This window comes from Falco cherrug, chromosome 13 (assembly GCF_023634085.1).
Source record: "Falco cherrug isolate bFalChe1 chromosome 13, bFalChe1.pri, whole genome shotgun sequence".
Classification (NCBI taxonomy): domain Eukaryota; kingdom Metazoa; phylum Chordata; class Aves; order Falconiformes; family Falconidae; genus Falco; species Falco cherrug.
Genome location: NC_073709.1, coordinates 20,235,305 through 20,258,448, shown reverse-complemented (window position 1 = coordinate 20,258,448; position 23,144 = coordinate 20,235,305). Strand labels below are relative to the sequence as shown.

At 39.8% G+C, this 23,144-nt stretch overlaps 2 protein-coding genes across 11 annotated transcripts in view; one reads left to right on the top strand and one right to left on the bottom strand.

Moving 5' to 3' along the window:
* Window positions 1–397: 397 nt before the first annotated feature.
* Window positions 398–21,099, bottom strand: PREPL (prolyl endopeptidase like). Of its 10 annotated transcripts, none has more exons than XM_055725580.1 (15): window positions 20,550–21,099; window positions 19,790–20,032; window positions 16,970–17,167; window positions 16,382–16,448; window positions 15,528–15,734; window positions 13,406–13,529; window positions 10,907–11,123; window positions 10,131–10,316; window positions 8,444–8,647; window positions 7,511–7,686; window positions 5,861–6,077; window positions 5,514–5,663; window positions 2,558–2,684; window positions 1,392–1,474; window positions 398–503 (listed from the first exon to the last, which is right to left on the bottom strand). In XM_055725580.1, the coding sequence occupies exons 2-15, from the start codon at window positions 20,006–20,008 to the stop codon at window positions 423–425; spliced, it is 2,256 nt and encodes a 751-aa protein (XP_055581555.1). In that variant the 5' UTR covers window positions 20,009–20,032; window positions 20,550–21,099; the 3' UTR covers window positions 398–422. The 10 variants fall into 10 exon arrangements, with proteins under 10 accessions (XP_055581555.1, XP_055581552.1, XP_055581554.1 ...); XM_055725577.1 differs by lacking the exon at window positions 20,550–21,099 and adding an exon at window positions 20,401–20,541 and having other exon boundaries at window positions 15,528–15,731; window positions 19,790–20,023; XM_055725579.1 differs by lacking the exon at window positions 20,550–21,099 and adding an exon at window positions 20,401–20,541 and having other exon boundaries at window positions 15,528–15,731; window positions 16,970–17,164; window positions 19,790–20,023.
* Window position 21,100: 1 nt separating this feature from the next.
* The window catches only part of CAMKMT (calmodulin-lysine N-methyltransferase), a 221,479-nt gene continuing 219,435 nt past the window's right edge, over window positions 21,101–23,144 (top strand). The window contains exon 1 of the mRNA XM_055725585.1: window positions 21,101–21,228. Within this exon, the coding sequence (XP_055581560.1) occupies window positions 21,130–21,228 (99 nt within the window). The 5' untranslated portion in view covers window positions 21,101–21,129. The remainder of the gene's footprint in view (window positions 21,229–23,144) is intronic.

Sequence of the window (23,144 nt, the reverse complement as noted above, 5' to 3'; positions counted from 1 at the left end):
TTTTAAATCAAACACTTCTTGGGAGTTTTACTGCCTTGTGTAAAATGTGGTCTTGGAATAGAGGTCTTAAGACTGGAAAGGCTGCTTGTACAACGTGCATGAACTTCACAGGTTAGGCCTTACACATTTCTGTTGTGCTTCACCTCTGCTTGTACGGTGCTGCACCACTTGCTTATGTGAACAGAACTGTGCTGAACAAATTGATTAATGCAGGTGGCTACTTCTGTAGTATCTGGCAGGGGAGAAAGTCAGCTCTTAGCTTGTATGCTTATAAAGCAATGCCACACCCAACTTTGTCTCTGAATTTCCTGCCTTCTTATGCCCACAAAGCAGGGAGGAGAGATACTCTGGAAGAGCTGTGCACTTTTCATATAAACAAAAATTTGACCTGAAACTCTTCAGGTGGTCAATGTGTTTATTAGCTATTTGCAGGATTTGCTATGATGTTCAAGATGGCATACTTCCTCAAGTTCTTTGTTCAGAAAAGCAAGGCGCCTTGCAACCTAAAAAAAAATAAAAATATTCTTTGCATTATAAAACTTCAGGTTCTTGTACAGCTGTTCTAACCTTCTTCCTTTCCCATACTAATGCCAAGCAATACCTTGCCGTAAGATGGAATGAGGCTCTTCCTCATTCTGGGAATGAGGAAATTTTCTACCTCAGGGTAGAATGAATTCACTTTGGGAATAACTGCCACAACAACCAAACAACATTTACTAGGATTTCTTAAAGTTAACAGTAATAAAATTTGTATCTAATTGTGATAGTCTGAGATATCAGTAACAGTATGTCAGGTCTTGGCAGTATGTTGCTTTTAACACGCACACTTGTATAAAGTGCAAAATCTTGGAAACCTAGTTGTAGTAATGTCCTTTGATAATACAGACCATGCATTTCAGAATGTAAAGTTCAAACCCATCATACATGTTTTACTCATGAGAAAGATGGAAGTAGACAGTATGACAATTTTAAACACTTTATACTGTACAGCGCAAGACTTTTCCTGCTGGAACAATATTTTGCAGAACTTGGAACATTTCATTCAAAGCTCTTAGCACGTTACAGTGGGAGTTTAACAGTACTTTGAGGCTTAAGGCACAATGAGGTTCAATAATCTGGCTCTGTCACTGGCTCATATCTAAAATATATATATTGATAAATATATAATTATGTGTTTATATATATAAAACATCTGCTGTTTTTATATAGATATATAATTGCTCTTGCAATATATATAAACAGGTTCCAAGAGCAGCCTTAATTCAAGCAGTGTTTTTCTTTTGATACTTCAAACACATTCAATGACTGGATGAACTACTGAGGCTGAAGTATCGACAGAGGGGACACTTCCCTCCAACATGTTACAGATGTGTGCAATAAAGGGAACATACCTCATTCAGTGAATCCTCCCAGGATGAATCACAATGACTGCCATTTTCCTGGATGTCTAAGATTATATTAGGGATCCAATTTCCTGGAACAATGAAGCTAGCAATCACTTAACATTGAATGAACAAGGAAAAAGCTAAGTGGGGATGCGAGTTGTTTAAGGATAGATAATTCTGCCTTCTGTCCTGACACTTCTGTTATTCCTTAAGAAAAAAACAGAATCATACAGGGGCTTGCTGGATTAACTGTTTGTATTGCTATTAACTACATATTTAAAAAATGTGTATATATTTAGTGTGTGTGTGTTCTCTCTCCAGGTCTTTTTGGAAAGATGCGCTTTTTTTCCTGAGCAAAGACCAAAACAAAAATTGCAGCACGTGCTGTATTTTCTCAACCACTGTAGTTGAGTTGTGCTGCTAGCAGAGAAGAGGCATAACAAAAATTTAGAAAAGCTAATTCAAGTTCTCTTTTGGTACTGACAGTAAAAGCCTCTCCCCAGATTAGATTAGAAAATAATAAGGCTTGGATGTACCTTTTGCTGGAAAGTCTCAAAGCTGGTGTTAAGTTTCAGGTATAAAAGCATTTATGCCTTGGCATTGTTGTTATTCTAACTTGGACTAACACCTGCAGTTTTAGCAAACTGAGAAAAGTAGTTTTTTGTAGAGCAGTAAAAATAGGATTATTTTTTTTTAATCCATGTGTTGTAGAGAACTGCAGCATGATTGTACCAACAGCTGGACTAGACAGTATGGGTTCACCTATCACTGTCCAACAGTTGCCGTATGTTGAGGCCTAGGAAAGAGTGAGCCCCACTCATTCCCCCAGTCTTTATGTTTTTTTTCACCTCAGAGGGTTTCCTGAGCCTGTTGTGGTTTGTCACTATTAATATTTAACACATGGGTTTAGCTATCTTCAGGCAGGTCTACAATACGTAACTAGTCCCTCTTAAGGCTCTGGTGAGTGCATCTTAGAAGCTGAGGTTTATCTGTTTGTCAATATGACAGGACATCTCATCTTCACCGATAACAGAAATTACCTCTGAGCTTTAAATGGATCATATTGTACAAATGAATACATTAAATGAGGAGCTAATCTCTATGGTATTTAATTCATGACTATATATTCTGGTTTTGTTAATTCCATGTATCTGTCATATTCATATTCTTACCTTCCTTACTTGTTCTGCTGGCGTGATCTAGTGCAGCCTTCCTAAGTTTCTGAACGTATCGTAAAACTCCTGCTAGTGGTATCCGTTGATCATTCTCATATGCAGTGATAAAAACTGAAGGGTAACACTGAGTTTAAAAAACAAAAACAGTTAAATACTTGACAACCGATTTTTCTCATGAAGTAACAATTTTTTCTCTCTTTATCTTACTGTACTACTTGTTATGGCGTATCTAAAACTGCACCTATTATATAATTACCTACTCTTAAAAAAACACTTTTAGCACTCTAACTGCAAAAAGTATTTTGGTCTGAAAAATTACTTCATATTAAGGGATCATCTACTTGCAAAAGTTAATTAACAACATCCTCTCCCTGCTGGTAAAGGTCTGATACCATCTGCTTGCTGATGACTGCAAAAAAAAGGAGTAATAGTCACGGAATGGTTCACCTTAGAACAGTAGTTGAGATTTACTTCTGCAATCTTTCTACACATAAAAAGTAGTTGGTTTTATATAGTAAGATTTTACTTAATGAAGCTATGCAACACAGCTCACACATTACTTCACATAAAGATTTCCTCTGAGATGACAATGTCAAAGCTATAGCTCCTTTTCCATATCATTGTTTGCTTCTGAAAAGGTATTTAATCCGTGGAAATCACTTCCTTCCTTCCGTGACAGTCTGCAAACCCAGTAAACTCTGCTCCCCACCCCCCAAAGGAGAATCACAGAGTGGCTGGGGTTGGAAGTGGCCTCTGCAGATCATCTAGTCCAACTCCCCTGCTAAAGCAGGTTCACCTACAGCAGGTTGCACAGGATTGCACCCAGGCAAGATTTGATTGACTCCAGAGAAGGAGACTCCACAGCCTCTCTGGGCAGCCTGTTCCAGTGCTGTCACCCTCAAAGAAGTTTTTCGTCATATTCAGATGGAGCTTTCTGTGTTGCAGATTGTGCCTGTTGCTGGGCACTGCTGAAAAGAGCCTGGCCCTGTCCTCTTGACACTCGCCCTCAAGATATTTGCATACATTGACAAGATCCCCTACCAGTCTTCTCCAGGCTAAGCAGGACCAGGTCTCTCTGCCATTCCTCATGAGATGCTCCAGTCCCCTTAATCATCTTCACAGCCTGCCGCTGGACCCTCTGCAGTAGTTCCTTGTCCCTCTTGAACTGTGGAGCCCAGAAGTGGACAGAGCACTCCAGACGTGGCTTCACCAGGGCAGCACAGAGGGGAAGGATCACCTCCCTCCACCTGCTGGACACACTCCTTGTAATGCACCCAGGATCCCATTGGCCTTGGCCGCACGGGCACACTGCTGGCCCGTGGGCAACTTGCTGCCCACCAGAGCGCCCAGGTCCTTCTCCACAGAGCTGCCTTCCAGCAGGTCAGCCCCAGCCTGTACTGGTGCCTGGGGTTCTTGCTCCCCAGGTGTAGGACCTTACATTTACCTTTGTTGAATTTCATCAGGTTCTTCTCCACCCAGCATTCCAGTCTGCCCAGGTCTCTCTGAATGGCAGCGCAGCCTCTGGTGTATCAGCCGCTCCTCCCAGCTCCGTATCGCCAGCAAACCCACTGAGGGTACGCTCTGTCCCTCCATCCAGGGCACTGATGAGTGAGTTGAACAAAACTGGACCCAGCACTGACCCCTGGGGAACAGCACGAGCTACAGGCCCCCAGGCAGCCTCTGTGCTGCTGATCACAGTCCTCTGAGCTCTGCCATTCAGCCACTTCTCAATCCACCTTGCTGTCTGCTCATCTATCCCTATGGGGATATTATGGGAGACAGGGTCAAAAGCCTTGCTGAGGTCAAGGTACACAACATCCACTGCTCTCCTGTCATCTACCCAGCCAGCCATTCCACCACAGAAGGCTATTAGGTTGGTCAAGCACGATTTTTCCCTTGGTGAATCTGTGCTGACTACTCCTGATAACCTTCTTTTCCTCCACATGGTTTGACATGACCTCCAGGGTGAACTGTTCCATCACCTTTCCAGGGATGGAGGTGAGGCTGACCAGCCTGTAATTGCCTGGGTCCTCCCTCTTGCCCTTTTTGAAGACAGTAGCAACATTGGCTTTCCTCCAGTCTTCAGGCACCCCTCTTGTTCTCCATGGCCTTTCAAAGATGATGGAGAGTGGCCTGGATATAACATCTGCCAGCTCATTCAGCCCTCAAGGATGCATCCCATCCAGTAAAAACTGAAGCAAATAAGTCATTCAGTAACTCTTTCTTCTACTGATGTACTTGAAGAAGCCCTTCATGCTGTCACTGACATCCCTCACCAGATTTGATTCCAAATGGACCTTAACCTTCCTTGCATACTCTGACAACGTTCCTATATTCTTCTTAAGTGGCATGTCCCTTTTTTCATTCTGTTAATTTCCTTCTTCTGAGTTTTGCCAGAAGCTGCTTGCTCATCCTTGCAGGTCTCCTGCCACTTTGCTTGATTTTTTACTCACAGGGATGCACCAGTCTTGAGCTTGGAGGAAGTCATGCTTGAATGTTAGCCAGCTCTCTTGGACTCCCCTACCTTCTAGAATCCTAACTCATGGGATTTCTCCAAGTAGGTCCTTGAAGAGGCCAAAGTTAACTCTCCTGAGTTAACTCAGAGAGAAAACACAGAAGGTTTGTTGAGATTATATTACAACTTCCTGGCAATCCTATAACAAAAGCAGTTTTTGAAATCTATTGATTATTTAGGAGAAGGCATTTTGTTAATTTCAGTAGTCATTTATGACTCCAAATATTGCTAAGATTATTACTCAAATAGCTTCGATTTGTATTAATGATTCATTTTAACACAAAGCAGCAGCTAAGACAATTCTAAAATACCGGGGTTTAAAGCACTGAAAAGGTAAAATAGATTTTCTGTTTTAAATTCCAGTTATCCACTTTTTGTTTTCTTATAAACTGCTACACTTTATTATGGTAGTATTCCACACAGAAAACATCATTTTACCTGTGGCTTAATATTCTGGTATGGACAATAGCTTTTGATATACTCCATACATTTTTCATCCGCTAATGGATTTCCCCACTCTTCCTGTTCTTCAATTGTCAATGGGAGATGAGTTTTCATCATTGTATTTAGAACATCTACGAAAGGAGCCTTAGAAGTTGTTAAAAAAAAAAAAGAAAAAAAGTTGGCAAATAGGACAGAGGACCTCAGATGTCTAAGTCAAGGTTTTCTCAAACAAATGAGGAAAGTGAATTCTGAATTGGAATGTTTCCAATTCTGAAACTGGTAGAATGAAACACAAAATACAGTTTAATGTCATAATCCATAAAAGGCCTGCAGCACCTCACCTGTAAAGCCATGGCTCTGGTAAGTTCTGGATCAGTGTTGCACAGGGCTCCTGCAAGAACTCCTCCAGCACTGGCAGCTACTAGTGCTGTGTACTTTGGCTGAGAAAATCCTAGTTCATGCAGCAGCATGATGCAAGCCTTAAGGTCATGGAGACCTTTGAGTTTATTATGCTGACATCCATCTTTATGCCAACTAAGGCCTAGCTCTCCTCCACCCCTGAAATTTAAAGCAATTCAAGTTGGAGTCTCTTTGGAAAGCATTACACGGCAAAACTTTAGATAACGAAAGGACAGCAGCAGCCACAGAATTGCAAAACCATAGTTTGTTTTCCCAGTTAACTCTTCCTTTCTCTATTCTTATCCTTACCCTGCTTTATGGCTAAAATACACAACATGCAAACAAAAAAATTCCATGTATGATGACTGCTGAAAATCCTAACTCCCTAAGGGTGCTCTGTGCCCTTGTGTGCTACTTGTGTCCTGGAACTCACAGGAAAAGCACTACTTTAGGAAATGATACTGTCATTGTAGGCAATACAAAATCAGACAATAATACTATCTTTTTATACAGGAAACTATTAAGATACCTAAAACGTTTTCAATACATATATCACTAACACTAGCATTTGTTAAAGACATTAAATACTATTTCCCAGCTCCACACTGAGACTCTCAGAACTTGTCTACTGTGTAGCTTAAATTCTGAGTCTGTTAAGAAGTGTAGTTTTTTCTAGTTTGTAAATTTCAAATACTACTTAAAATTGTATTTTGTGAAACAGAATTTTAAAATGTATTTATATTGCTTTCTACGCAACCACAATTCTAGATCTAAGCCACCTGAAGTTTCCTTATTCAGGTTTCAAGTTTAAAATGCATTAACTGATTAGTCTACCAAAATTCTTCATCTTTAGATTAAGAATCCATCTTAATGATTTGCATCTTAAGTTACTTAGAGGGGTGGGAGGAATAACAGGACGTTTGCCACTTAATACAGCAGACAACATATTTGTATGCTGAATTTGTTTTGGAACTGGTGTTTCAAACAATAGCTCATTCTCCCCCTTCCTTCCCCTCTCTAAAGTGATTCCTTTGTTATCTTTTTTACCTACTGAATTGTTATCTTAATGTAAACGTGAAACCTATTGTACATTGTTTTATAAAACTAGTAGACCTGTAGCTAAACTGGAGACAGAGGACTTAGCCAATAAAAGAACAAGAGACACAGGTTAAATGCTTAGTTGTTGCTGTGGAAGGCAAACAGCTTTCAGAAGATGCAGACTGAACATTAGTACACAATGTCCTTGGAAAGACAGGGAGGTAGCATGTCACTGCAGTTTGAATGTTATCAAAATTTTTCTTGAGCAAAGATGAGACAAGTAATGAGACTTCAAAAGATTAGAAGTTACATACAATCTTCCTGTTGATTTAAAAAAACTTAATGCTGTATGTGGTCTTGAATTTTTTTTTTCTGAAGTAAATTTATTTTAAAAACTACTTAAAATCTAGTAAGAGATGAAAGTGAAAAGCATGAAGAACTAGGCATAGATAGCTACATGAAAAAATTATTTCCCTACCTCTTCAGTTGCATACCAAGAAATATCTGTATATCCCACAGATTAAAATCTTCATTTGATTTTATATTTGACTTACCTAACATGGCAATACGCTAATATCCAACCTTCTTCAATTAACATCAGCTTCTCTTCTTTAAAGCTCATGTTCAAATCTATGCCATAAGCTCCATATACATGAACTAGAAGTGGTTTCCTGTGTAGCTCTTTAGAATTCATATTATGAAAAACTGTAATTGGCACCAAAGTTTCATCCTGGAAAAGGAGTATTTTATAGTAAAGGACATTGCAGAAATCTCAATGACACATGGCAATAAAAACTTCAATTATTTATTTTAAAATGTGTTTTTTGTGATTACAGTAATTTTTTTCACTTAGAATGTACAAAGCACTCTTGAAAAATAAAGCAAGAGACTGAACCTCTGCTGTGTAGGCTTACAGACACAGAGTATAAAATTCATTTAAGTGCAACACCTGAGGAGTTTTTAAACTACCCAAGCACCCAAGTCTTCCTTCCCCCTTTAACACCAAGAATATCTATTATTAACAAAATAGTTTACCACTTACTGCAGCACAAACTCTTTATTAACATCTCCAATTCTTAAACTTAGGCTGTTAAAACTTTCCTTTCTTGAGCTATACTGTACAGCTGGTTGTGGGGTGTTCTTTTCAACAGCTAGCATCTTTTTCATTTATCATGGAGAGTACAATACCATACATCAATTAGCAATTCTAAGTTATACTATACTAAGATCCCTGACTCATCGTGTACTCCTGTCTCCTCTAGCATACCCAGGTTAATGGAAAAAAAAAAAAATCAAAATCTTATCACGAATCTTTCTTGTTCTTCTCTATAGCACTGAAGAAAACACCCACTGTTTAGTAACTATAGCACCAACTGCTCTTTACATTTTTTTTAATCTCTATTCCCTGCCAAATACATTTTCTTTAAACGGGTGGGGAGGAAGGGAAGAATAAAGGGAATGGGAAAAGGACTGGAAAAAAATCTTACCTTGCTTTTAGCTAGTAAACGTGTAGTGTGACAATTCATAATAATTGGTACCTCTTGCACAGCTTGTTCAATGAGATTATTTTCTTTAAATGAATATGCAAAACGCTTAGGGGGGTGTACTGGGGAGGTAAGCTGAAAATAGCAAGTGCTCGTGGTATGTTCAGGATGAGATTCCAATTCAAATTCACAGGCCCATGTAGGTAGCTGAAAAACATGGCATTTCAAGTGAGACCCTTACACTGCTTCTGTAAATTTTGCCTAGTATGTCCTTCAGAGGAAAAGATTTTGAATATCAAGCTAATTATCTTCAGTCTGTACGCAGCACAGTCTCTCTTTCTTTTAAATCAGCAACGAAACAGTCAAAAAGTGAAAGACTCTGCCAAACTTTTCCCCTAAGGCCATTGGATAAAGTTCAACAATGAAATAAAAAAGAAAAATAAATCCAAATTCAGTTTAAAATGGACATCAGTGCATTTAAAAAAAAATAAAACATTCTTTGAAATTATTCTGCATTGTTTCTATTTTTTAGATCCTATTTCCCCTCTGACTTCCAGTTCTCCTTCAACATGTTGGACACGCCAAGTCCATGTCAGTTGTTAGGCTTTTGCTTTGAGTTAGCTCAGTAATGCTAAGCCACTGAAAACCCCTGCCTCTTAACTTTGTTCCTAGTGCCAGCCACTGTGAAGAACAAAACCTTTTCCTGGCACATTCACCCTCAGACACTCACTGTTATTATATTTAAGATTTTTAACTCTGCTAAGAATAAAAGAAATCAAGATTCATTCTTTGAGAGCAGCAGGGACACAGTCAAACCCTCTGCCAGACCACTGCTTCCTTGGGTTAAGTTGCTAGAGACTTCTGAAATTGCAGCAAAAGTCCAGGTTTTGCAGACCCTTTCTGAATAAATAAACTACAACCATTTTCAAAATTTTCAGAGACCATACAATGAACTTTGAAAACCTTTTTCTGTAGCAGTTTTATAGAACGCAGTATTGGTAGCTTATTGCAATAAACTTGTAAGTAGTTCTGATCATATTTTTCAGGAAAAAAAAAAAAAATCAATTAAATATTTCATCCAGTGGTCTCCAGAAATCAGTTTTGAACTGAGTCATTCTGGTTTTAATGCACAAATATTTAGCAACAACTAGAAAAAGGAAGAAATACTTAGCACAAATTGTACTGCAGTTATCAAACTCTTCCCATTTATTATGGGACAGTGTACATACTTGTCCTTTCAATGTTCCAATCCTTCTTCTGTGGGAGGGCCAGGCTCGTTTCCTGCCTTACACTGATGGGTGTAACCAAAAATAGGCCCAGTAAAACTAAGTAGAGTGTTTAGGGAATCAAGTCTTACTTTACATTATTATTTACAAGCTGTAAATAATATTTACTTATTTACAAGCTTATTTACAAGCTGTAAAGAGCTTGACTGTAATAAGTTGGAGAAAGAATTGACTTGTAGAGTAGCTGCTTTCTAACTTTCTAAATGCTGCGATAAGCAACCACGTGAAATCCTGAACAGTCACAGGTAATACAATCAGTCATAATGACAAACTTGACAGTATTATAGCTTCCAAACCACTTCTACTCTTATAATTGAGCTTCGATTCATTATAATGTTATGTTAAAAAAAAAATTAAATAGTGCTGGAAAAATGTTAGGCTGCTTAAGTCAAGCTAAAACATACCTTTATTGACTGAACCGAATGTGAAATAAAAGAAATCACGTCTAAGTAAAGATGACCAGCATTCTTCAGGAACATAATACAGTGATCACTGAACATCTCCAAGTCTACTAGCTTGGTTTTCTTTTCCAGTGCATAAACTAACTGCCAGTTCTCCATGCCACTGGAAGCTACTGGTGTCTTCATCAACTATAAAAACAAAACCCATTCCTGCATATTACTAAGATGTAGTAAGAGTTACAAATGAGAGGTACAGACATACAGGTGATCTCATGCAACATTTCTGTTGTAAAAAATTATTAGTTTGTGTTGGGAGGTTTTGCCCGATTAAACCTGGAGGTTTTTAAACTCCCTCTACTTGGGCAAAATGGAAGAACAATTCAGTAACATCAAGTTAGTAAGTTCAAAAAGTTAGTTGAATTCTTACAGATTAATCTATGGAAGATTTTCCAGCAACAAGTACTTTCAGTGTGGCCAGCAGAACTGTAGTGGTTTCATTATATAGACAGATCACCAACTTAAATTTCAATACAGGGGAAATGACTGTTAAAGCATACTCATTTCTTGATGTTGCCAAAGAAGTTAGAATCAAACTAGTATGCTACAGGTGAGATTCCATGTACTACTATCAGTCTTTCAATCCATGCAGCTCTCTATATAATTCTCTTACGTTATTTTGGTAAGCTGTGAAGCACAGAATTAAAAGCCTTACTATTTCTGTATGGTCTGCAACAGGTATCTGAATAAAACCCATGAATCTTATTATCAATTAAAATTACCTTATATTCTGCAGGTTCTCCATATGTAGTAAGAATATATAACTCATCATTTCTGTGTTCAACGTGGTAAATGACCCCTTTTGTTCGTGCTTGTACAAGAGCTGGCAACTTAAAAGGATGTCTACAGTCAACTAGCCAAACTTCCGAGGTTGTCTTGCTGTTGCTGTTGATAGTGAGAAACCGCCTATCTTTTGTGCAATATATGTCCACAAAGAACCTGTTCAGGAATAATTGGGGGGGGGGGGGGGGGGGGGGCGGAGCTTAAATGATCACCATTTTAAAAATCCATCAGTTGCTTCAGAATTGTGTCTTCCATCTCCAAGGTAAGAAACAGCATGCCTGTCAGTAGGCTGGAAAAATTCCAGACTACTTGGTTTCCAAACTCATTCCTGCTGCATTTATCCTGGGATTCAAAAACCCACACTCTTGTGTGTGGAACCCGAAATCTGCAAGGAAAGCAGTTGAGCTGTTGCCCAACTGAACCCAGGTTTTTGCATCACTGAGATAGGCTGAAGATCATTGATGTATACAAGCTTTAAAATTCAGGCAAAATGCATAACTGTTTATTGAGCTTGTAACGCTATTTAAAAAAAACCCAGTATTAACGGATAATTAAAATTAATAAAGGACATCATATGGGAACAGCAGTAATCAAAGAAAAGTAAGAGCTATTATAAAGACAAATTGATAAAATGCCCAAGTGTTACTGATCTAACTTTGTTTGAAGCAAGTAAGGCAAAAAAGACTATTTTTCAAAAAAGTAGAGGCCAGACAGTGTTGCAATGATAAAGCTGGAAACTACAAACTGGTTTTGGAAATAATAAACTAGGAACAACCTACTGGAAATGCTTCTAAAATCTAGAAACAGGAAACAGAATGCTAACCAGTGCTGAATGCTAACAGACAATTTTGGGCTGAAATTCAGATTCAGATTTCTGTGAGTCACCCTAATTAACTGGAATCTTAATACATATCAGTTTCTTTTGAATCTTTAAGACTGGATGTCTCTAAAAGCAAAACTGTCCAACACAATGATCCAGAAGATTTCATCAAGAAATTGCAGGGCTGAGTACTGTAAACTGCCTTATACAGATCAGACAGATATCTGCAATAATAATACCTCTAGACTTCAAAAATATTTGACTGGTGAAGGAAAGGATGCTTTAGATGGCATTATCAGTGCCTTTAATTATTTGCAAGTGGAGGAACAAATTTTTTTGGTACTATTGGTTTTTCTTCTAATTGCACTCTCTTAACATCTTTAGGAGGACAGGCACAGCAGGGGATCTAAAGTCGGCAAGGAATCAGCTTCCTGCCTCTATTTTGGCACAGGGTGCCACTGCATTCAATAGTTTCCAACGGGTCAGCTCTGCTGACCTTACCTCTAAGAGAATCAGGCTGATGGAGGTTACACACTTAAGACTTCTTCCCAAGGACTCTGCTTGATACTATTTTTTTTTTGTCTTTGTAGCTTTTTTTTTTTTTAAAAAGGAAGTGAAGAAAATTTCAGCTTCTTAAAAAACAGTAATAAATCTGACTGCACCTAAAAGAGCTGGTGAGATGTAGAACAGAACTGCTCAATGGCAACAGAAAAGAATGTCTTGCCATCTCCAATGAACGAGTTCAGTTATGAGCTGCAATAGCATATGAACCTTTAGAGTAAGTTTCTAGTAGATTTACTGTAATGACTATGACCTTCAGAATTATGCCAACAGTTTCCCTGTGGGGAAGTGTCAGGTCAGTGCAACTTGATTTTCCAAAAGTATGCATCAAATGCAACTGGAACAAAAGGATCTTATTTACTCCATCTCAATTGCAGATTTTTTTCTGTTTTTTTTAGATGAAAGCATAATTGAAATTTCTTTACTGAATACATAACTTGAATTACAAATAATCACAAATATGTATGGAATGCTGTATAAATCTACCATATGCTACATGGCTGAAAAACTAGTTCTGCACTCAATTTAGCAAAAGCCTTCTTGTCTTCCTAAACCACTGCTTAAAGAAAGGTTATTGAGAGGGTATTCAGTCAACAATAGTTCTATCTCTAGGAATGTTGTAATGATTTTGCTCATCCATTACCCAGAGCAAGGATTAGCCTGAACTTCTATGTTGGTTTTTTTTTTTTTAAAGATGTATCAGACATCAATAGCAGAGAAAACAAAATGAAATCCACAGTCTGATTTACCCTGTATGAAACTGTCACACATTCATTAAAGGACACCCTGACCTGAGACTGACCTTGACATTTATAAACTCAGCTGAACTCATGAGGTAAGAGAGGAAAGTTAAATCTCTGTTGACCATATATCAAAAGGAGAACAGAGCACATTCTCAGACTGCATAAGGCACTACTGACAGCAGAACACAACTTAAAAATGCCTTTTACCATTTGGAATATGATACAGAAGAATTTGTTTTCCAAACCAGTTATATTTTACAGGTAAAATACTATAGAATATGTAAAGGACTTTTTATATTTTAGGTAAGTATTACCTTGCATCTTGTTCTGTATAAACTAATTTAGTATGTTTCTGATCAGTGAAAGTGGTCATAAACACATTCTGGCATTTAAGGTTCTTCTGACTGGTGTAATACAGAACATCATTTGTAGCCCATTCTGGAAAAAAGACAAATGCATATCAGATTTGGAACAGTATATACTATTACTGAGAGAAAATGAAGCTCCACGAACACTGGACCAAATGCTAAAAAAGACGGGTTGCAGCTGATGTGGAACTGCAGACAGCACCTCTACATCCCAGAGGCTGTGGTAAGCCACAAAAAGATTTTTCCATGTTTTCTCTGAATCTCACAGAACAAGAATTTTTGTAATATATCTTTAAAAAAAAACAGGAAGAGGACAGTGTTCCAGTACCCAGGAAAAGGAAGCTCTTGACCCTGTGGAGGTTCTGGAGGTAAAAGGAAAATAGAAGATGTGTGGCCGTTAAAACTGGGCAGAGAAACAGGTTTACGTGGAGTCAGTGAGATGGTAAGAGTATGAGCTCTGCACCACTGCATGTGACTGCACGCAAACCATTTGGAGAAAAGAGATGATGCATGTGTCCCATGGGTACTGCTGAGATAAAAATTCCCCCGTTTTCTATGCTGATGTATGTGTTCACCAGCATTAGCAATGTGTAAATACAGGAACCTTACTATTCTGAAGTTTAGTAAGCTGACTGATCCAGCCAAACTACCATCTCTGCTGTTCCTTTATCCACCAGAATGACGTTTAATACATACACTTTAAAAAGTTATTGTATGCTGTCTTATGTATAAATACTAATTTTCAGTACAAAACCCAAAGTACCACAGTGAAGTGATGCAAACAACCTGCTATCTCAACAGCAATGTGGCTCCAAAGTGCACAGTCAGCTAAGGATTCACTGTGAAGACAAGCCTTTAGAAGGGAATTATATAGTTCTTCTATAGCCTAGCATTTTAAAAAACACAGATGTCAATTTTCAAGAACTTTAATTTGTCTGCCTGATATTGCATATCATGCAATACAAGCATGCAAGTGGTCATAAGACCTAATTCTCTTGCTTATGATTGAGGTACCTCTGTATTTCAAGGTACTGCTGTACCTCACTTACACCTGAGTAAGTTTACAAAATGGGTGTAATCTTTACCATTCTGATAATAAGAGTATAAAAAAATTACTATCTGCTATGATCTGTCACACCTATGTAGCCAACAGGGAGCTGGTTTCTTAAATGTACTGATTCTTCTAGACAAACCTAGATAGATGTTTAAATCAAATATAGTGAAAAATGTCACTGGCAAATTTGCAGGCCCAGTTTTCAACAGGCATTATAAACTTTAATTTTGCAAACACTTACAACTTTAAATTATTGCTACTCTTCATTTTTGTAACTAGGAAGTTTTACCTACAGTTCTAATATTTTGCCCTGCCCAAGCAAATTGCTTACTGCACTATGTATGCTTGATGACAAATAACAATATGATCCAAAAAGCAAGATGTGGAACATTGTATACATACTATTGCACTCTTTTTGCTAGATTCTTTAATATGCTCTAAAAAAAAGATTTCCCATTCACTTCAGTTTACCTCTGCTTATTTTAACAGCAGTGTAGAGCTCTGTAATGTATTTTGAGTAAACTGATTCAAGGCCTGACTGTCTTAATTGGGCTCTGAATTGTGACCCACATCCTAAAGTCCAGTTGAAATTCCAGCTAATGCTTAATAGTAGGTAGCACATGCACACTTTTCAGCAAAGATAAGAGCATACAGCTGTCAGTGGCTTCAGTTGTAGCGGTAAGGGTTTAATAATTAGAACATTTCTTGAGCAAATCTTTAAAAATTTACTGACGTAACTGCAATATAAAGAAGCATATTGAATTAAATAAAAAGAATGACATGCATGACTGTTCAAACATATATAAATGTTTGCTTTTACAATGAAGGAAAACTTTTATCATGAAAGCAGTCACTTTGATCCATATCAGGTAACCTGTACTTGTGCAGCGTGGAAGAAATAGTATATAAGAAATAATTCAACAGCTATAAGGATTACATTAAACATTGTTTCCTTATACAAAAATGTTGTGTTGAAAACTGGTGTGATTCACAGGATATTTATAAACAACTTACCAAAACTAAATACACTTGGAATTACTTCTTCCATAATGGGAAAATGACCAAGTTTCATAACAACACAGGTTGCTTCTTCAGAATTTTCACTTTTTAAGCTGATGGCCATGTATCTCTGATCTGGTGAAATTCTGATCCGTTGAATAAAGGCATCAGAAAAGCCAAGATCTTTGGTACTGAATAAAATGTCAACATTTCCTTCATCTGCTACATAAAAAGAGATTGCAAAAAAATCCTGTAATTACAGCACTGTCGAAATGAACAGTGGTTGTTAATGCCAGCATTTAACAAGTCTGCCTGCAATATTCACGAGCATACTACAGGTATTTATTAACACCAAATATTTGTCTTGCAAGATATTTGCAAATGCACTCTGTAAAAACAAATAAAAAATTATAGTTCCGGGGGTGGGGGGTGTGTGTGGGGGGGAAAGTCTTGTAGATTTTATTTAAAACACTTTAAAAGTGTAGACCTTGGCTTCTAGTAAATGTATTACATTCTAAAGTTCTGATACCTAAAGCACAGTTGTTTTTACTAAGTACAATCAGTAATTTTTCCCACTCTCTCAGAAACAAAAAAGCATGAATGTGCATTTCCTCTTTCAAAATGTTGTTAGGGCTCTGAAAAGAAGTGACTTCTTTCTTTCCTCTCCAGAAACTTGCCTTAGTATCAATGTATACTAACTCTCTTCACCTTTCAAGATTCACGTTTCTAGAATTATTAATTCATCATTAAATCATTTTATAGAAGTATTTTTAGTTATTTTAAGAAACAGAACAATTAAGCTTTAATGTAAAAAAATACAGTGATACGCACCATTTTTAACAATCATACTATGTTAAGAAATCCCTTACCATCATCTGCTTTTGAAAGAAATATGCAGCCATTCTCTTCAAAGTACACATTCTGCCCAAATCTGATCTGTTCAATACAAAATCATGTTTCAAGTCCAAGGTATAGTTAAGACTATTTCCTTAGAATCCCTTATATTCAATCATTGTTCCATACAACACAATTGTAACATACACAAATGACAGAATATGGCATGTATATTTGATACTAAAGAAGGAATTGCACGCATCAGATTCTTTCAAAGTTGGGGTACTGAAGCTACCTATACCTGCTCTATATTTAACAAAAGGCTCAGATCACCTGCAATTGCTCTTTTAACTTACAATGTCCTGTATTCTTTATCCAAAAGTCAGATGATTATTGTATCTTTACTTGCTTTTGCCTATGGAGAAATTAAGGTAAATGCACTATCATAACAGGTATAAATTGTTCTAAACACATGCTGTTACTATCCACAATTCTTAAAATATTCAAAACGCAAAACTACCACCATAAAATAATCAGTAAACCAGCATTTTATAGGAGAAATGGCTTCACTGCCTTTTATTTGTATTCAGTGATGAGAAATGTTTGTATTTTTTGCCACTTACCCTTGGGCTTCCTGAACAGAATACATACTTGTGCAATTCTTCTAATTTTTCCTTGATTCTTTTTGTCATAGCATTGTATCTTGCTGAAATGACATTCCAGTTTTCCTGCTCCAGTTTCAGAAGATTCTTGTACAAAAGCTCTGATGTTGCTATGGATGTATCTTGCTTCCTTTTGGAAGGGATTTTTGTTCCTTCCTGCTAAGTAAGGAAAGATGACAATGGCTACAAGCCAGCACTCTGTACTCCAATATGAATATACTGAGGCAATAATAATATTTCCTGAGCTACAGACTTCGCATTATTACAACAGTACATGCTATTAAAAAGAAAAACACATGGTCGGAGGAAGTTTTTCTCTTCAATTCTTCCTGATATTTTAAGGAGGCATTGTCAAATCTGCATTATTTGACACATATATTGAGGTCTTCTCTTCAAAATTTAGGGTACTATTAACATATGCTCTTAATTGTTCATATGTAAATATGTTTGTTCTCATTCTAGAATTAGTTTTTAGTTAATTTTTATGGAATTCTGTTATTTTTCCTTCTTCAGAGGTGCTTTCCCATAGTATTCCTGTCTTAAGACTATCACTTCTCATTTCCTCTCCCAGACAACAATGCTGCCCACACCTCTGTCCCTGTTCCTAGAAGTCCTAGCAGCTTGTTCAGCTTCTTGCTCCACCACCTCAAAAGTGTGAGTATAAATGTTCATAAGGCACAGAATGAAGCGGTGAACTGACACTGGTTCTGCAATAGTTTTATCAGGAATAAGCTTAAGGATCTGGTTTTCCACGATCCATGAGCAGACTAAAGCTACCCCATTGCCAACAAAGCTGTCTTCTCTTGTAAAAATGTTAAAAATTCATTAAAACTGCTAGAATAATGCTACTTCTTTTTTCCTTGCTGTAAAATCTCATTTGATTGAATAATAAGCTTAACAACATACATTACAGTACAGAACACTGCATAGATCACACAAAATTTTATAATAATGTATTACATGAACGTGTCTAAACTTAAAAAGCAGCATATACTTTTTACCCATCCTCACTCTGCATTAAGAACTGGTTTGTTCCTCACAAATGCACGAGATCTAAAATGTGAATGTTATGCGTAGTCTTTGAAAGAAGGAGAAACTACCTGCTCCATTTATGAATATAAATCACATCATTCATGAAAGCACATGAGTGTTCACTACTGATTCAGGCCAATGGTCCCTCTAGCCTAGTGTATCAAATTGGAAGCACAAGTCAAAGAAACCTTGAAAGCCCTTAGAGAAGCTCTGGAGCAACTGTGTAATTGGTCAAGGTAAAGAAATAGTAGCATGTGTTAGTGTACCACCTGCTCCTCAGTCACTGGAAAAATTGCTATAAGAAAACACCATTTCACAAACCATAAGCAACCAAACAATACTTGGGAAAGCATAAGAACGGGACGAGCACAGATGATATTCCCCAAGAGGTATTTCCCCAGCCTTCAATGATTTTAGGTCTGGAAGTTCCTGAGCTGAATGTGGTTTCTGGATATTTAAAAAGCCTCTTTCACGTACATGTATCATCTTCCCTTATACCTACGTAAAATTTTAGCATCCACAACTTATTCTGGCAAGTTCCACACTTTGTCAGTCTTTTGATGATTCTCCTCCTTTTGTTTTCAACAGTTCCCATTGTATGTATTAGCAAATATTACACGGAGCTGGTGGCCACAGTGTAGGTATATATTACAGTTACTGTACACTTCCTTGCCTAAGGAAAAACAAGTCATCTAGAAATGCATCTAGAAAGATTTTGATGATAGCAGAGGATCTCAATCAGTTTGTAAACATTTGCTCCAAAGCAAAAAGGCACAGCTTCCTTTCAGGTAAAAGCCACCTGTTTGTATCCTGGAACCAGTGTTGCAGACCAGCATTTGTAACTGTGTTAGTGAACTGCCAATGAATAAACAGAACCATACCTGCTCACCATTAGGAATGCCTTTGTTCTTGAAACATTTGTTTACATTTCTGACACAAACTTAGGAACTGTTTATATTATGGTTAGAAATAAGAGGGTTACAAAAAATAAACTTTGTATTAACTTTTAAGAAACACTCTCAACTTGAAACAATTTTAGAACAATCCCACATTCATCTGAAAACATGTTTAAGGTAAAATAAATAAATAAACCAAAACAGCGCTCTTTTTAAATAGTACTTATGCATTATGCATATAAATCGGTTTACAGGCTGTCATACTGCATTAAACTTTTATAATACCTTTAACAAATTGTATTAGAAATGCAGGAACAGAAAACCCAAAATTACTTCAGACCGTTTTCTGACTCTGTGCATGATACACTGCCACCCATTTACACAGTATTTACTTATAGAAATAAATCCAATTACCTTTTAAAGTGTAGTTTATAACATGAATACAATTATGAGAAGTCAATAAAATATTTTAATATTTAATATGGTGCAAACCATGATGTACTGGCCAGCACAGAAAAAGTCAAGTTTTTCTTGTGCCAACTCAAAGTAGTTAAGTCTGGCGTCACCAGTTCGGACGCTTTACACTAGCTGATCTCTCCCTGCAATCTTCTCCTGATACGTTATCAGAATCTTTCTAGAAGACAAGAAAATCAACCACAATGCAGATTTACATCAAAAGAGTATAGGAAAGTTGAACAATGGTATATGCCTTTGAACATAAGTGGAATCCTAGTATTTATCCCCCTGCTTCAAACCCTTTCAGAAAATTGTTCCTCAGCATTCGAAAAATATGGCTAGCTTCCTTAACAGATGTGCCAAGGTGGTTGTTGACATTCAGTCTAAAACAGCATACCTTGCAGGAAAAGAATCTCCACGGCAGGATAGTTCCAGGTGGCACAGTCCAGTGTGTGAACGTACTTCCCGAACAGTCCAGGATGTGGCATTTCTTTGGTTTTAGTTTACTATAAAAACATACTGTTTGAAGATGGTTATGCTTAGAGTAGTGTTTGACACTGAAGCTCAGTCTTTGCAGGAGATTTTGCAGTCCAACGCATGACGTCCTGACCTTCATTTCTTGATAGTCAACCTGAAATATCTGAAAATCCGAAACCGCTGATCATTTCACACTGTGTATGTGAAATATACATGACATAAACTGCAGGTAAAACTTCCTCTCTTTCCAGGAAATGAAATTGATTCACTAGGTAAATCGGATGAGCAGGAACAGCAAAACTTAAGCTTACACACAACTTAAGTTGTGTATTAACCTGCTACATTACTGCAAAACTGGCTGCTGGCAGCTGGAAGTTTAACTCTAGTGAAACGACCAATGAAGAGGAAGGAAGGTGCAACTGAGCACGTTTAGATGTCGAAGAACCAAAAACCGGGAAGGTTTTGGGCAAGCTTTCCCCCCCTTTATAAGTATCATGTAACGATAAAATCACTTTATCTCAGGAGGGTAACTGAGCCCATCTCGCAGGAGAACCGACCGCTCTGAGCTCTGCCAGGGAAAAGGCCCCCCCGCCACGGCGCCCGCGGCCCCGTCCGCCGCCCCGCCCGGGCGAGGGCCAGAGCGGCCGGCCCGGCCCCGCTCCCGCCAGCCCTGCCCTCACCGCCGCCGAAAGGCCGTGCCAAGGCTGGGCAGCGCCCGCGGAAGGGCCCGCCGCGGCGGGCGGGACGGGACGCGCTCTCCCTGTGGCGGGGCTGCCCGGGGTAAGATGGCAGGCGAACCGGAGCAGCTCCCGGCTCCCTCGCAGGGCTGCCCGTAGCCAAGATGGCGGCAGGGCCCTTCAGAAGAGGCGGCGGGCGAGTACAGTTGATGTCAGCGCGGAGCGCCCGCACGCCGGGACGGCTAGAACGGTCCCTGGCGCAGCTTCAAGACCCTCCCGTTTCACACACGGTTTCGCCCCTGGGTGCGGAGGCCGCAGGCGACCCATTCTGAGGCGCGCTCCCGCCCCTCCGCTGCGCCCGAAGAGCCAGGCGCAGGGCGGCGGTAGCCCGTCTCCTTCTTAGCGCTGCCCTTAACAAAGATGGCCGCCCACGTCCGCGCCCTCCAGCCCTAGCCCGGCCGCTGCTGGCAGCCGCTGCAGGCTCAGCGGCGAGTCCCCGCCGGCCACGGCAGCGCTCCCCGCGCGCGGAGGCGGGGGCCTGCGCGCTCCCGCCGCTTCAGCTCCAGGCGCTCCCCGCCGCCGCATGGCTGAGGCTGCCGGCTCTCCGCGCCGCCCCGCCGCGGGCAGGCGTGAGGCGGTCGGTGCGGGAGCGGCGAGAGCCCGCTGGCGGCTCCTCGGACAGGTAGGGGGAGCCCGCGGGCGGGAGGTGCTGCCGGGATGGCGGGGCGGGCCGGCGGCGCCGTGGGAGGGGAGCGCGTCTCTGCTCGGCGGCGGTGCCGTGCCTTGGCGCGGCGGCTGCGCGGGCCGGGGCGCTGCTGTCCCCGCTCGCCCCTCCGCGCTGGGCTACCGCGCACCGGCGGCGGCTGCAGCGCCTGAGGGGCCGGGGGCGGCGGGAAACGCTGCCGGTTCCGGAAGCTGCGGGGCGCTGTCCGCACCCGTGGCGGGAGAACTGTGAGGAGTAGCATGCTGGGGCTTGCAAAGGGGTTTGCAGTCTTCTTCCTGGAAAAAACAGTAGTAATAAAAATATATACGTACATAGGGACATATGGCTCTTTGATGTGTGCCTTCAAGGGATCCCAAAAGCAGCCTGTGGTCTTCCAAGCAGCGTTCATGGGACGGGGACGCTGCACCCGCTGCTCGAGGGTGGTAGCTTGTGCCTTCGCACCTTGCACCAGCGCTGCTGCTGGGGTGGTTATGGCTGCTGGCCCCGTTCCCGCCCTTTGCCCTGCCCGGCCGCCTGCTGTGGGGAGCTGGGCCCAGACCCCGCTCACCTGGCACTGCCTGCCTTCAGGTCTGGTGCAAGGTTGGGAAGGATTCCTCCACAGAAGAGCACATGTGTAAAGGCTTAAAAGTCGGTTGCTGTTTGTTGGACGCGATAGTTCAATGTTTGGTTTTGTGGAAATGGGTGGCTGGAGCCGCCCATCACCGGCTGTCCTGAGATGGCGGAGTGGAGGCAGCAGGCCCAGGGTGGCCGCTGGGCTGAAGGGGGCACCTGGCTGCAGTCGTGGCGTGAGAAGGTTAATATTGCACCTTTCTTTGTGTTTTTTTGGTTTGTAAATCCTCAAGTCCTGTTCAACAAGAATACTCTAAAGCAGGAAATGTGAAACTGACAGGCAGGAATATCAGGTTTGTCTTTGTAGGTTTCCATCCCAGCAGCTTCTTGTAAGTTGCGCTCCGTGACTACTCCAGCTGTTAGGTCTTTTCAACATAGTGCCTTTGGCATATTCCTGTCTCTTAAAATCATAAGGAACTTTTCATAATGATAGAGTGAGGGTGTGGAGGGTGCGTATAGGTATTTGGGGAGAAGGCTTCAATTTCTTCCTCAGACTTCATGTGTCTGTGACCTTTTCCTCTGCAGATTCTCTGGGTTTTTCCATGTTCTTTTCTGTTGATTTTTGTATGGTACAATGAGCAAGGATCAATTTAATCTTGCTGGTATATCTGAAGTAAAAATCAGTTCTGCTCTCTTTACTACAGTGATGCTTGGATCTATCTATGGATTGGAAGAAGGTATCAAACTTCCTTTATCCTTTCTTTAAAGGAACACTGTCAGTGTTTCTTACAGTGCTTTTACAAATGCTTTTCAGTCTGCTTCTAATAATGCCTTATAAGCACACCACAGAACTGATTTCATGTATTTTGAATTTGCTTCCATTCAGTGCATACACAAATCGATTTGCTGTGGTAAGGATGCTTGAGTGCGTGCTCGCTGATTTAATTAAGAAAAAGGCCCTTTTATCACGTATCCTATGAAGCTAGCATAAAAAACGAGGGGTTTGCATAATTACCTGTGCTCTGTATCAATAAAATGTTTTATGTATGTACTAAGTTTGAAGTTTGGCGATATTTTTAAATTTAGCTTGTCAGATCAAGGAAAGTATTTTTTGCATTAAAAAAATGCTAAGATGTTACACGCGTAGTGTGCATTTATAAATGACTGGAGTAAATTCTGGAAGGCTGTGTTTTGAACTCTGCCAGTCTGTGCAACTGATGGCATTATCCAATCTGTAGTTTTGGGCAGGGAAGTTAGAGGAACAGGCATAAATTAAGTTGTTCCCTATATGTACATGTACTTCCTGTAGAAGGTTTAATGAAAAC